Source organism: Phascolarctos cinereus, unplaced genomic scaffold (genome assembly GCF_003287225.1).
Source record: "Phascolarctos cinereus isolate Bilbo 61053 unplaced genomic scaffold, phaCin_HiC Scaffold_4;HRSCAF=312, whole genome shotgun sequence".
Taxonomy (NCBI): Eukaryota; Metazoa; Chordata; class Mammalia; order Diprotodontia; family Phascolarctidae; genus Phascolarctos; species Phascolarctos cinereus.
In genome coordinates, this window is record NW_027555847.1 from 728,581,920 (window position 1) to 728,597,755 (window position 15,836).

At 43.5% G+C, this 15,836-nt stretch overlaps 1 gene segment (V, D, J or C); it reads right to left on the minus strand.

The window, feature by feature from the left end:
• Positions 1 to 1,934: 1,934 nt before the first annotated feature.
• Positions 1,935 to 2,300, minus strand: LOC110201812 (immunoglobulin lambda variable 7-46-like). The segment is given in 1 exon segment: positions 1,935 to 2,300. A coding segment is annotated over 1 exon segment (366 nt).
• Positions 2,301 to 15,836: the final 13,536 nt, after the last annotated feature.

A 15,836-nucleotide genomic window follows, 5' to 3' on the forward strand; every position in this document is an offset into this window, starting at 1 on the left:
GGGCCTCTATTTATAGTGTGGAAGGAATTTAAAAAAAAAAAAAAAAAAAAAATTAAGTTCCAGCATGTTGTCCTCAGGTGATGCCCATTCTCTCCTCTTGTCTCCACCCACCCAGTCAGCCACCCCAGTGGGGAAGGGGGAGGGGCTGACTGGGGCTTTAGGCTGAGAAGGCTGTTTTTGCTGAGTCAGCAGATTCCAGTGAGCCTGCTTCCAATCTGTGGCCTTTCAACATCCCCTTCCCCACCAGGTAAAAGGAAGCTGGACCAGCTCCTTAGTTGTAGGATGGGAGTTAGATTTATGCTATGTTCTCTGTGTGAAGAGTTAGCTATGGAGAAAAGACTTTTTTTTTTGCTGTTTTTTTCTTCTTCCTTTTCTTTCAGAAATGCCCCCTTAAGATTTTGCCTTCTTTCAAGATTAGAGTCCTGTCAAGTGGTTTCTAGTTTTAAAAAATTGTTTGTTTTTGCTTTTTCCTACAAAAAGAAATTTTTTTTTCTGATAAATAATCATTTTGTTTCCAGGGGACATAGCAGGGGTATGGGGAAAGGAGTCCTAGTGTAAAATCAGCACTGAGGTGGCTAGTGCAGGGCCTTGCGCATAGTAGGTGTGCAGGAAATATTCCTTTGCATTAGCTCATCTTTCTAGGTCTTCTGTTTCCTCACTTTCAATTTAAAAATGCAAAATGAAACCTTGACTTTTTTCTTTGAAATGTAAATCTTGAGAGCCTAAATGTTGCTATTTAAAGTTATTTCTCAAATCTCTAATTAATTACTCATTTGTAAAGAATGTAATACAACTCCATACTTTCTGCCCCTTGGGGATAGCCAATGAAAAGATGCTATAAATCTGAAAACCTTAAAGAAACATCTGGGTGAGAAGGAGTCCTCAGAATAACAAACGGCTAATGCTTTGTGCACCTTTTCTGTGGGACACCCACACACCCACCCCCAAATCCCTTTGGTGCTAGGTCAAACTAGATGATCGAGGAGCTTTCGGCTAGGCTCTAACAGGGTGGTTAGCTTTTATTTCACAAAGGAGAAAGTTGAGATTTAGGATCTCCCCAGCTGATGAGTGTCAGGATTAGGGCCCAGGTGCTCTTCATTGAATTACTTGGGTCTAAACAGTTTCTCTCTTTTAATGCTGGACTCTCATTTTGGAGTAAATGTAAACACCAGTCTAGAAACAGGGTGGTTGCATTTCAAAAACTTGATTTGGCTTAGGGCACCTAGTAAGCCTGAGGTCTGGAGCTTCAATGCCATCTTTGGTTGAAAAAGCAGAGTCAAAGTCCAACCCAGAGAAGAGAGAATGGAGGGAGTCTGTCCTCCCTGGTCCTTAGTGAAGGAGAGAACATTTCTGTAGATGTGAACAAATGTGGCAATAATATGCAGTGAAGACAGGTGAGCATCAGAGCATTTGAGAACAGGTCTGGTGTTGACCAGGCCAGATTCAAATGGATCCTTTGTACCACCCAAGGTTTTCATGATGCTCACTTAGTAAGCCCCTACTTAATAGCTACTCTCATGGGCTCATGATGAAGTTGAGGCAGATGGATAATCCCTGCCTTCCCCTGGCCTGTGGTCATGGCTCTCCCACCTCACAGATTATGTTTTATTTATTTTATTTATTATGTATGTGGGTTATCCATGTAGAACCTATAGACCACCAGCTGGGGGTGGGGGGAAAACCAAACAATTCAGAGCCTACGAGGTACTGTAAGATGTTTGAGCAAGTTTATGGACCTTGGTGGAAATGTGAGCCATTTTTCTTATCACTCTCATTAGAGTTTCACAGTGACCAAATGAATACAACGAAAAGGTCTTGGTGGCAGAACGTGGCTGCAGCAAGTACATTCATAGGACAGAAAAGACACCGGTGGAAGAGGCCAACGAGGGGTTTTTGTCTCAGTTTCTCCTCTGAGTCTCTCACTGGGCTAAGCATCACTTTATACAAGTTACAGTAATAGCCTCATCCTCAGGCTGGGCCCCCTTGATGGTGAGGGCAGCTTTGTCCCCAAGGAGGGACCCTGAGAACTGGGCAGGGACCCCTGGTACAAGATTGCTGGTATCATAGATGAATGTCCAGGGAGGCTGGCCAGGTTTCTGCAGGTACCAGTAAGCACAGTGCCCAGAGGTGACGGCCCCTGTGCTGGAGCTGCAGCTCATGGTGACCGTTCCTCCTGGGATCACACTCAGAGACGGCTCCTGAGTCACCACAGCCTGAGAACTGACCCCTGAAACCAACAGCACAGACACACGCATCAGAAACAGAGACAGGCGCACCGCTGCCGAGGCCTCCAGCTTCATGCCCAGCCCACCCCTTCTTCTCCCCCAAGAGCCCAGAAAGCCTGTCCCCAACCTTTGCAGAGAGTGAACAGAAGAAGAGCAGAGTCAAGGCCGTGGTGTTGATGGCCCCTCCCTGAGGCCCCAGAGCTGGGGCTGGGCTCCCACCAGTCCCTCTTACCCCCCTACCCCACCCCATGCTGGGAGGCTGGAGCATTGCTTCATGCAAATAACTCTTGACGTGGCACTTCTGGGGACCCTGAGTTGGGGCCTCTGCTGGTTCTAGAGGTCATATTGAGATAGGAAATCCAGCTGTGGGGGTAGCAAGCGTTCATGAACACTCAATACCATCTCTGGCTGTGGTTTCCTGATTTCCCTGCTGTGATCAGGCCCTGCCATCATACACTCATGGCAGTCCCCCAGCGACCCTTGCTGGAGCCAAGCCCCCACATAATCTCCTGTGAATGATAAAACACCAAGGACAGGTCACTTAGACCAGGTACCTGGATGTGCCAGTCGTCTGCTGCCATGGCCCCATCTCTTTGGGCTGTGGCCTTGGGATCCCATTCCCCTCCTCTGGACACAGTCCTCAGGACGCCCAGCCAGCCAAGGTGACCAGAGTCACCAGCTCCATCCTCCAGTGCCTGCTACAAACCATCCTTGTAGGGAAAGCAACACTAGGAACAGGTGGCCTTCACATCCCCCTCTAAGGTTTGAGAAGCATTCCCCACGTCTGTGATCTCATGGGATCCTCACAATGACCCTGGAAGGCAGGGGTCAGTAAAGTTGGAGGGACTTTGGTGCTGCCCTGATCAAGGATGAAGGAAAGATGGTCTGCAGGTCCCAACATCATACTGATGTAAGTGTGGAAAGGGCAGCAGCCACTCTACCATCATGAGGCTGCCTGTGTGTTTATGAAAAAATATAAATACTGCTACTGTCCTCTACATTTTAGGCAACAATTGTGTGTTCGTCTCCTTGTACCGGCACTCTAACCTTTTCAGGCCAGTGAATGAGAGCCAAGGTCTATTCTTGGACTTCAGTTTCTAAAAAATGCAGCGCATCAATTGCACATGATCAAGGGGAACTTTCCCTTCATTCTACTAAGAGGGCTTCCCATATATCTTTGTTTTAAAACACATGCTCTCTCCACTGAACCACCTAGCTGTAACATGGAGAGTCAAGCAAAACAGGTTATCTTCATTGGTCATGTCCAAAAGTGCACGTGTATATATATGTATGTGTATACGTATCTGTATATGTATGTGTCCGTGTCCGTGTCTGTCTGTGTCTGTGTCTGTGTATATGTCTGTGTATGTGTATATGTATGTGTATAAGTCTATGTATATGTATGTGTATATGTCTATGTCTATGTATGTATATATGGATATGGATATGGATACACACTCACACACACACACATTGCATGTATAAAATCACTATTCAGTCCCCATTCTTTGCCCCTCAATCAGGAGGTGTGTGGCATGTTTCTTCATTTACCCTCTGGAAATGTGATTGGTCATTATGCTGGTCAGGGTTTCTTCATCTTCAGATTCTGTGTCTTTACCATGTTGTTGTCACTGTATGAATTGCTGTCTTGGCTCTGTTCACTCCATCCTGCATCAGTTCAGACAAGTCTTCCTTCCCAGGTTTCTCTGAAATTGCTCCCTCTCCTTCACGATTTCTTATAGTGCAACAAGGAAGGAATGGCAGTTAGGGTGATGGTAATGCAGAGAGATGGGATGGCCTCCCTCCCCATTGCCCTTCAGCATTAAGTCTCAGTTTACACTACAGGGAATGGAAGGCAGGCATGCCCTCTGTCTAAAGAGAGCAAAGGATAGAAAGAACCCAATTGAACAATACAGTCACGTAAGAGGAAGGTTTAAGTCAGTGCAACAGGTTCTCACCCTGACATGACAGTTTCCTTAACATGAAATTGGCCAGGGTTCGACATAGAACTTGGACTGGATTTTGGTAAGTAGCTGTCCTCCTGTCTCCTGAAGATACTCAACTATGTGCCAATAACAGTGACAATCTAAATGAAATGGATGAATGTGTATAAAAATATATACTACCCAGATTAAAATAATATGAATTGGAGTACTTCACTTTATCTGAGAAAAAAAAAATTAACACAGTATATGCTCCCAAAGGAAAAAAAAATGGAACTGTAAAAATTTACATGTGAATTCTACCATAGCATTTAATGAAAAATTAACTCCAGTACTATATGAATTAAAAATTAGGTAAAAAAGAGTCCTACTAATACCTTCTAGAGCAAAAATATGGTCTGGAAACCTAAACTAATGAGAATCAAAACAGAGAAAGAAAATAATTGACTAATATCCTTAGGAAATATCAATGCAGAAAAATAAATAAAATATTAGCTGCGAGACTGCTGCAAATTATTACAAAAATCATACACTATGGTGAAACTGGATTTATACAAGGAATGTAGAGCTGGCTCAATATTAGACAAACTCAGTATAATTGACCATGTTAATAACAAACTTGATAAAATCAGGTTATTATTTCAGTAGATTCAACACTCATTTCTATAAAACAAAACAAAGCACAAAACGGACAACCAAAAACATGAAATGGCTTTGGAATAATCTGAGCTTTCCTTAAAATGATAAGCAGTATCTACCTAAAACTAGGAGCTAGAATTATCTCTAACAGGAATAAGATAGAAGCCTTTACCCCTTCACAAGATCAGGAGTAAAGCCAAGTCATCCACCGTCGTCATAATTACTATTCCGAATACAGCTAGAAATGACAGCTTTAGTAAGAAGACAAGAACCAGAAATGGAAAATAAGCATAGGCAAAGGAGGAAGAAAGCTGTCACTTTTTGCAGGTGATTTGATGGTTTGCTCAGAGTACCTTAAAGAGCCAAATAAAACTGAAACAATTGACAATGTCAGCAAAGTTGCAGGATATAGAAGAAACCTATAGAAATGATTAGCATTCCTGTATGTTACCAACAGAATCCTTCAGGAAGAGAAAGAAAGAAAAATTCCATTTGAAATAATGTCAGACAGCATAAAATATACGGAAGCACCTGCCAAGATACACACAGAACTATATGAACACCACTATAAAACACTCTTTACACAAATAAAGATATATCTGAATGGAGAAATAGTCATTGCTCATGGGTGGGTCAAGCCAATATAATGAAAACGACAATATGACCTAAAGTAATTTATATATTCAGTATCATACCATTCAGACCAATAAAGGGTTACTTTAGAGAGCTAGATAACACAACACAATTCATCTGGCATACGAAATGTTAAATATAACAAAATAATAAATAAAGTGGTAAGTAGAGCATTTATCAGTATCAAATCTCATGCCACACTACCAAGTTATAGAAACTGAAACAATTTGGTACCAAGTAAGAAATGGATTCGTCGAGCAGTAGAACAGATTAGGTGCACAATATACAGAAGCAAATGGACACAGGCCTCTAGTGTTTGATAAATTCAATGAGCCCAGCTATGGGGGCAAAAATTCACAATTCAACAAAAACTCATGGGAAAATTGGAAAGATTTTTAGGCTACCAAAAAATATGATTTCTTAATATTTTCAGTTGAGCTAAGGAGGAAGTTTTAAATATGCTTCCACCCTGGAATGAGAAGAGGGGCTCCAAACAGTGTTGGGCTGGAAGGTTTCAGAAACACTCTGCAGGTATATTCTCTATTCCTTAAAGTAGGTATACTTTTTCTAGTTCAGCTTCCCAACCTGTAGACCTGTGCCCTTGGAGACCCAACACCACCAAGGCTTAACCTGAGGTGAATAAGGTAATCCAGAAGATATAGTTATTGAGGGGAGTCTGGAGCCAGCCCTGGACAGACCTAGAGGGGGCCAGTCATCTAGGCACCAGGTAACCTTTCTTGCAAGACCAAACAGGGGTGGGAGTAAATTTGTCCCAGTTCCTCCTTGGAGACTCTCACTGTGCCAAGGATGACTGTAATGCCAGGCCCAGTGAGAGTCAACCTCATCCTCAGGCCTGGACCCATATGGTGATGGCAGCATTGTCCCTAATTAGGGATCCTGACAGACAGCCAGGGACACCTCCTAAGAGATTTCTTATTTCATAGATGTGCCTCCTGGGAGTTTGGCTGGATTTCTGCTGGAACCAGTAAGGATAATGACTAGAAGTGCCCACCAATGACAAAATCCAATAGAAGGTTGGGAAAGATGGAGCTTGACACTGGTCCTTAAGGCCAGATAAAACATCTTCTGAAATCTTTTCTATCTGTCCTGACCCTCCTTCACTCATTGTGACCTATGCCAAGTTTTCTGGTGAATCTCTTTCATGAGATTATGTTTGTAAAGTTGTATGAATTATTTGTTTTATATGTATTATATATATGTAGTGTCATATTATATATATTATATTATATTATATTATATTATGTTGTATTGTATTGTATTGTATTGTATTGTAGTATTGTATTATATTATATTATATTATATTATATTATATTATATTATATTATATTACATTATATTATATTATATTATATTATATTATATATATTTATGTGATTTTTGTGTTCATGGCACATAGATTTATAACAGGAAGGGAACTCAGACATCATTAAGCCCAACCCTCCCCTTTTACAGGTGGGGACACTGAGGCAGAGGGTGATTAAGTGACTCAGTCTAATTCTCACAGGTGGTAAGCATCAGAGGCAGGATTGGAACTCAGAGTGAGTGATTCATCCACTGGACCACACTAGTTCTGACTGTGGCCATTTCACTACCATACTCTAAGGCCTCACCTCTAAATCTGTGGCAGAATCTTGAGCCACTCAGATTGGTGTTTCCTGCAGTTTGGAATAAACTTTCTTAAAGAATGCGCAGTTTTCTCTTGCAGGCAATATCATTTGTCTCCTGGAGGACAGACAGGTAGCCTCTGAGTTTAACATCCTCAGTTACAATCCCATCCTTACATATGTGATGAAAACAGAGAGAACAGCCACGGGCCAGATAATGGGGAAGGTTTGTAGCAGTCACATTTGGGGGGATCTAACACTGAGTGACTCAGGAAGACCACAAAAGGTGTTGGGGCTGGAAAGTTGCAGAAACCATCTGTAGGTAAAATAGTTGGTACCTGGGACCACACCTGTGGGGGCTCACTCCCAGTCCTGGCCTGGTGAATTCTGTTGCTCCAGAAATAGGACTTGAGTGTGAACATGGAAACATGCGTTGTCTTTTGTGGGACCTGGGGATCCCATAGACTTTGAATGAACTCTGCAGTGGGATAGAGCCTGGACCAGAAAGTTTGTCTCAATTCCCTATCTGAGTGTCTGATTGTGCTGAGCATGACAGTAATGAAAGCACAGTAATAATCATCCTCATTCTCAGGCTGGGTCCCCCTTGATAGGGAGGGCGGATTGTCACTTCTCTGGTGTTCATGATAACAAGTTTTCGGGCCAAGGGCCTTTCCAGATTGAATGCATTTCTATAGTTTCTTTCTTAGTGTTAATTCTCTTTGCTACAGTATGGTGAGCTCTTTGTAAAAATGCTCTCTCGTGTTCAGTACATCTGTATGGCTTATCTCTAGTGGGAAGTCTCTCATGTCCAGTCAGATCAGTTCTCACAGAAGGATCGGAACATTGGTCCAGTCATAAGGTTTCTATGTGCTCTGATATGTATGATATTTTGATCACATTTTTATTTTTAAGGGCTTGGGGTTTTCACCTTAGTTCTCCATCTGAATCTATCACAGTGCCAAATATCCTGCACCACGAGGGACCTCCTCAGGCTTGGGGCTGGGCTCCTGCCAGTGCCTCTTATCACCCCCACCCCCCCATGCTCAGAAGGTGGAGGGTTATTTCATGCAAATATTTCTCCACACTGTCCTTTCTCAAATGGACTCTGAGCCTGGGATCTCTGTTGGGTAAAGTCTTTAGTATGTAATGGGTGGGGTGTGGCATAGCCCCTGGGACAAGCCAGAGGTCACCCCACTAAGGTCGGGCAGGAAACATTTGCTGGCATGGCAGGTGTCCATGAACCCAGAGAGCTTCCTACTTACCCTGAATATGGGTGGGTGATCTAAGTCATGATCAGTTCCTAACATGGCTCAATCTCATTAGTCCCAAAGGACTCCTGCTGGAGTCAGGTCCCCAAGCTTCCAATGTTGGTGAAGAAACACCATGCATAGTCAGCAAAAGGCTCCCTGAATTTATCTAGATAAAAGCAAGAAAATGGAACTAATAAGTAAATTTCCATAATGAAAGAGGCAACAAACAGTAGAGGGGATAGGGTAGGAGCAAAAGAGAGCCAGTAGGGATAGAAACACCTTGCAGAAGCTGAAGCTCATGTAACTGAGGCAGCTAGGCGGCATCGCTGCCTGAAGTCAGGAACACTAGTTTTCAAAACTTCAAATCTGGCCTCAGACACTTACTTGTTGTGTAATTGTGTGTAAGTCATTTGACTCTGTTTGCCTCGTTTTGTCATCTATAAAATGATCTGGAGAAGGAAATGGCAAACCACTCCAGTATCTTCACCAAGAAAACCCCAAATGAGGTCACAAAGAGTTGGACAAGGTTGAAACAAATGAACGATAAAAAATGTAACTGAGGAGAAATAGTACTGTGCGTACAGAAGAGAGGGAGAATATAACTTGAAAAATACAATGCTAGATACAAATGGTAGAAAGTATAAACCTGACTCTAAGAAATTTAAATTAAAATGGAGTGATACAATAAAATGAAAAGGAGTGGCAGATTGGATAAGAAAATAAAACCTCACAATCTGTTGCTTCCATTTAATATATAATACATTTAAATATATATGGTATGCAAATGGATTACATTTAAAGTACAGGGATATACAGAGTGAAACTGAGGGGAGGGAAAAAGAATTTACTATGTATCAATGAAATCCCCCAAAGCAGGAATTGCCATCATGCCATCTGACAGACAAAAAGCAGGCATTTAAAAAATTAAAGGGGATAAACAGAGAAAGTACATTATGTCAAAATGACACATGGACAATGAATCAATGTCAACAATAAACCCATATGCTCCAAATGCTTTGGCATTCAAATTCAAAAAGGAAACACTGAACAAGAAGACATAGACAAGGACACAAGGGACTTCAGTGTCCCTCTCTCAGTTTTGCATAAGTCTAACAGAAAGATAAACAAAAGGGAAAATAGGAAACTGAACAAACTGCTCGAGCGAGTAGATCTAAAAGACTTATGTTGTCTTCTGAATGGGACTACAAAAGAATATACTTATTTCTAAGCATGACATGGAACTTTCACAAAACTTGACCATGCACTGTGTTGAGGTGAGGACCAGTGTAATGCATGGTACAGTAATAGTCAGCTTCATCCTCTGGTTGGGACCTCTTGGAAATAAGAGCAGCTTTGTCTCTAAGGAGGGACCATGAAAACTGGACAGGGACGCCTGATACAAACTTATGGATGTGGTAAAGGAGCTCCTTGACCTTATCTTGGTTGCTGCTCTAACCAGTGAGGATAGTGACCAGAGGTGACCGTCCCTGTGCTAGAGCTGAGGCTCAGGGTGACTGTTCCACCTGGGATCACGGTCAGAGATGACTACTGAGTCACCACAGCCTGAGAATTGGCCCTTGAAACCAAAAGGACGGACAAATTCTAGGCATCACTGCCAAGGCTCCTTGCTTTGTACACAGCTTTCCCCTCAAATCCCCTGAGAGAACTCCCCTCAACCTTTGAAGAGGGTGAATAGCATGTGATTCGAGGCAGCAGTTTAGATACTCTGCTTTCCTGAGGCCCTAGGACTGAGGCTGGGCTCCTGCCCCTCCCTTTTAAACCTCCACCAGACCACACTCCACCCTAGTGGGATGGAAGGTTGCTCCATGCCAATATTTCTCCCAACCACAACTATCTGGACCTAATGTCTGGGGCCCTTGTTGGCTCAATGCTCGTACATGTAGTGGGTGAGACAGGGAGTAGCCTGGCCTGGGGTTACTCCATGGGGTGCAGTCAGGAAGCAGCTGCTGGGCATCCATGAACATCAGGGCCACCTGCAAACTGCATGACAGCGTGATGAACCAGCTGAGACCACCCATCATGACTCCCACAAGGTGGTCCCACAGGCATCCCTGCTGGTTAAGGCTCTGAAGACACCTGGAGCCAGGTCATCCAGACCTGGATTTCCCATTTACCTGGCCTCAGGTCATCAGCCCCTTCCAGTCCCTGGATCCTCTCCTCTACACAGAAACGGCCCTTCGTTCAGTCACAACTCTGTTGTTTGTGTGTCATCAGTAAACTGTGCAGAAACATGACCTCTGAGCCAGAAGAGGCTAGGATGTGGCCGCAGCTAAGAAGGTGGGAAAGTTGATCTGCAGAGGCTTTTTTTTTGCTTGCAGGCATTCTGAGGAGGAGACCCACTTCTCCCTCAATCTGAGATTGCCTGGAGGCAGCACATGAATGTTCTCTGAGCCCCCTTTTGGAGACATCCCCCAATTTTTGCCCATAGTTTGGACCCCATAAAGGTAAAGATTCTTTGTCTTCAGGAAAGTAGGGGAAGCCCTCTGTGTTTAGAGGATTTCTTGTCCTGTGGGTCACAAACCACCGTCCACTGCTCCCCATAATCAACCAACCAGTTGGCATCCACTTGCTTTTACAAAAGTTATTTACTGGGGCAGCCGGGTGGCACAGTGGAGAGAGCACCGGCCCTGAAGTCAGGAGGACCTGAGTTCAAATCTGGCCTCTGGGCAGCCGGGTGGCACAGTGGATAGAGCACCGGCCCTGAAGTCAGGAGGAGCTGAGTTCAAATCTGGCCTCAGACCAAACACTTGACACTTACTAGCTGTGTGACCTTAGGTAAGTCACTTAACCCCAATTGCCTAAAAATTAAAAAAAAAATGAAGAAAAAAAAGTTATTTACTGAAGGTATGGTAAGAAGAGTTGGTGTGAAACATTCCCTTCAAACCACTCTCCCTTTGTACACACAAGATCCTTGGGGAGAATGGCTCAAATACAAGGTACAAAGCGCATGTATAGGCAGGACCATGAGGCCAAGAAACATTATGAAACTCCTGTCTCTGGGAGTCATTTTCAGCCTTTGAGGTGTCCTCATGAAGACTGGCACGGGGCATGGTGTGTGGTTAGATGAGGCCCTCTGCTGCTAAGCTGAGCTTAATAAACCCTGGGACTAGTTTGGTCCCGATTTCTGGCACCCACACGGGACATGACTAAGTTAGAACAAATTTGAACTGTCCAAACCAGAATCTGTCCAGCACACATAAAGGAGAAGCATACTCAAGATAGGGTTTATCCAGTGAGAGTTCTGGGCAGAAGTAACCAGCTGACTAGTAAAGTTGCAGTCCTATCCGGAAAGTCACAAAGACAAGTTAATGCCTTGTGTATTTGCTTGTGTTGCTTGTCTGTCTGTGTCTTGTGCCTGAAATATCTATTAGACACAAACCGTTGGACTCTGGAATGACCAGTTATGCCCTAAAAAAGCCAAAAGACTGCCCAACAATTGACTTAGATATCAAATGACCAGGACACATCCATTGGCCATGAGGGCAAAAAAGAAGCCACATCCTTGGGAGGTCTTCTCTCCCTTGGAAGAGGAGGAGTGGCCGCCACTCCCTATTTTCCCTCCTCTTCTCCCCTTGTTTCAGAAGCTCCTGCTCCCTCTGAATCTGTTCCCTTTCCTCTTCATGACTCTCCACTCTCTGCATTCCAACATGTTCCAGCTCCTCCTTTTCTACTTGGGCCTCCTACTATGACAGAGATCAACCCTTTTTCCTTTTGTCATCAGCTCCAAAACTGGATCTCCATGCCAGACTAACTCCTGACTTACTGCACCGTACTGGTTTATAGAAATGTACACAAAACTACATTTAGATGGTTCACAAATGGGCTGATTGAGGGAGGGGATTTGTATGTGGCCAAGGAGTCCGGAACAGTTGAGATTGCCTCTTTGGCTTCTTATCTAAGAAATGTTTAGTGCCTTAAGTGAAGGTAGAGGCATAGAGTGGTGGTTCAGTGGAATAGACTAAGTGCACGATACATTGTAGTAAGAGACCAGGTTGGTGCCAGCATTTGGCAGTTGTGATTATCAATGGGGAGGAGGCGGCAAGGGAATCGACATAGAACAATTGGAGTTGCACTGGTTTACCGAGGGGTAAAGGTAGGAAATGAAAGAGCAGCCGCTGAGGGATGATGACCTCACAAGGAGTACAGGGGCAGGGTTGGAGGTCACCAACAATTTCGTCAATGATTCATTAGGAAATATTCCCCCAAATCAGTTTTTCAAGATTGCATGTGTGTGACATATCAAATTGTCACACAGCAGGGTAAGGGGAGGTAAGGAAGGAAAGAATTTGGGATGCAAAAGATTTAAAAACAAATGTTAAAGTTGTTTTACATATATTTGGAAAAATATATTTTTTAGAAATCTGCATACCAGTCACCCTTATCTGGGAAGGAAGACATGATTGAAGTCTCATCCACTTCTAGACTGCTGATCCATTGGTTTCCTAGCCCTCAAGGGCCTGGTGATGTCACTGGAAAGAGCTCCACTGCTGTGGCTGAGATAAAAAGGGAGATCCCAGAATGTATTGGGCTGCAATGTTTCAGAGACTCTCTGTAGATGTAATGAGATCTGCACTTCTGTCTCCAGGTCCACACTCTCAGAGGGCCCACTCTCAGGCCTGGGCTGGAAAATACACGCAGGTCAGGAAAAAGGACAAACAAGTCAATGCAGAGCCATGCCTGGCATGGCCTAGAGGCTGGGCTTCTAGGAGACCTTTGAGTAACCTCTCTGTCTGGGACCAGGCTTATGGAGAAGGTTTTTGTCTCAGTTCCCCATCTGAATCTATCACTGTGAGCCTGATTTCCACCGTTGTACCACAAGGCACAACAATAGTCAGCCTCATCTTTCATCTGGGCCCCTGTGATTGTGAGGGCAGCTTTGTCCCCAAGGATGGACCCAGAGAACCGGGCAGGGATGCCTGATACAAGAGTGTTGGTTTGATAAATCAGCGCCTTTGGAACTTGGCCAGATTTCTGCTGGAACCAGTAAGGATACAGACCAGAGGTGACTGCCCCTGTGCTGGAGCTACAGGTGAAGGTGACTGTTCCTCCAGGGACCACAGTCAGAGATGGCTCCTGAGTCACCACAGCCTGAGAACTGACCCCTGAAAACAAGAGGACAAACAGAGATGTTTCAGAAACAGAGACAGGGGCATCACCGGCAAGGCCCCTTGCTTCATACCCAGCTGTCCCTTCACCTTCCCCCAAGGTCCCAGGGAGCCCCTCCCCCAACCTTTGCAGACAGTGAGGAGGATGAGGAGAGGAGTCCAGGCCATGGTGTAGCTGCTCAGCTTCCTGAGGCCCCAGGGCTGGGCTCCAGTCAGCCCCTCTTATCCTCCCAGCCCACCCCAACCTGGGAGTCTGGAGGGTTGTTTCATGCAAATAACTCCCTAAGTTGTACTTATTGGGACTCTGAGTTGGGTCCTTTGCTGGGGCTAGGCTTAATATTGAGGTAGGTGGGGCAGGCTATGGCCTGGCCCTGCGGTTACCCCACTGGGCCCAGCCAGGAAACAGCTGCAGGAGTAGCACGCATCCATGAACACACACATGCTGCTTCCTCTGCCTGTGCTTTCGTGACTTCCCTGCTGTGATTAAGCAGCACCATGGGGCGCCCGTGACAGTCCCACACTGCCCCCTGCTGGGGTCAGTTTCCAACACTCCCTGAAGCCAAGGAGGTAACACCAAAGGTACTCACCCAGTGAGAGATAGCTAAAGTTTCATGGTGGCGACGGTCTCATCTCCTCAGATCCCAGTCACCTTTTCTCGAGACAGTCCTCAAGAATAGTCACCCCGGCCAGCCGGCTGACCAGAGTCACAAACTCCATCACTCCACTTTCAGTGACAAACTCCCCCCATATTAAGAGTTAATATTTATATTCCATTTCTAAGGTTTACAATGCATGTCACTTCAACGGTCTCATTTAATCCTCATGATGACCCTGTTAGGTGGGGGCCCTCAGGGTTAGAAGGGCTCAGGGACTACCCTCATCAAGAATGTAGGAAGAGAATCAAGCAAACAACTATTTGAAATAATAAACCACTTTAGCAAAGTTGCGGGATAGAAAATAAACCCACACAAATCATCGACATTTCTATATGTTACCAACACAGCCCAATAGCAAGACATAGAAAGAGAAATTCCATTTAAAGTTACTGTAGACATTATAAAATATTTAGGAGTCTACTTACCAAAACAAAGCCAGGAATGATATGAACACAATTACAAAACACTTTTCACACAAATAAAATCAGATCTAAATAATTGGAAAAAGCATTAATTGCTTATGGGTAAACCAAGCTAACATAATAAATTCATTTACTTATTTAGTGCCATACCAATCAAACTAACAAAAAATTATTTTATAGAGCTAGAAAAAATAATAACAAAATTCATCTGGAAGAACAAAAGTCCAGAATATCAAGGGAATTAATGAAAAGAAATGCTAGGGAAGGTGGCCTAGCCATACCAGATCTTAAATTGTATTATAAAGCAGCAATCATCAAAACTGCTTGGTACTGGCTAAGAAATAGAGTGGTGGATCAGTGGAGTAGGTTAGGTACACAAGACACAGTAGTCAATGACTAAAGTAACCTACTGTTTGATATACTCAAAGACCCCAGCTTCTGGGATAAGAACTCAGCATTTGACAAAAACTGCTGGGAAAAAGGCAGAAACTGGGCATAAACAAACATCTTACACTGTATACCAAAAAAAGTCAAAATGGGTACATGATTTAGATATAAAGACTGATACCATAAGCAAACTGGGAGAGCAAGGAATAGTTTACCTGTCATATTTATGAAGAAGGGGAATTTATAACCAGACATAGAGAACATTATAAAATGCAAAATGGATAATTTTGATTACATTAAATTGAAAAGTTTGTGCACAAACAAAGCCAATAAAATCAGGATTAGAAGGGAAGCAGAAAATTGGGAAAGAATTTTTACAAGCAGTGTTTCTGATAAAGGCCTTATATCTAAAATATACAGAGAACTGAATCAAATTTATAAGAATACAAGTCATTCCTCAATTGATAAGTGGTCAAAGGATATGAATAAAGAGTTTTCAGATGAAGATATTAAAAATATCTATAATCATATGAAAAAATTCTCTAAATCACTATTGATTAGAGAAATGCAAATTAAAACAACTCTGAGGTACCACATCACATCTATCAGATTGGCTAACATGACAAAACAGGAAAATGATAAATGTTGGAGAAGATGTGGGAAAATTGGAACAATAATGCATTGTTGGTGGAGTTGTGAAATGATTCAACCATTCTGGAGAGCAATTTGGAACTCTACCCAAAGGGCTATAAAAATGTGCATACCCTTTGACCCAGCAATACCATTTCTAGGGTTGTATCCCAAAGAGATCATAAAAATGGGGAAAAGACCTACATGTATAAGAACATTTATAGCAGCTTTTTGTGGTGGCCAAGAATTGGAAATTGAGGGGATGCCCATCAATTGGGGAATGGCTGGACAAGTTGTAGT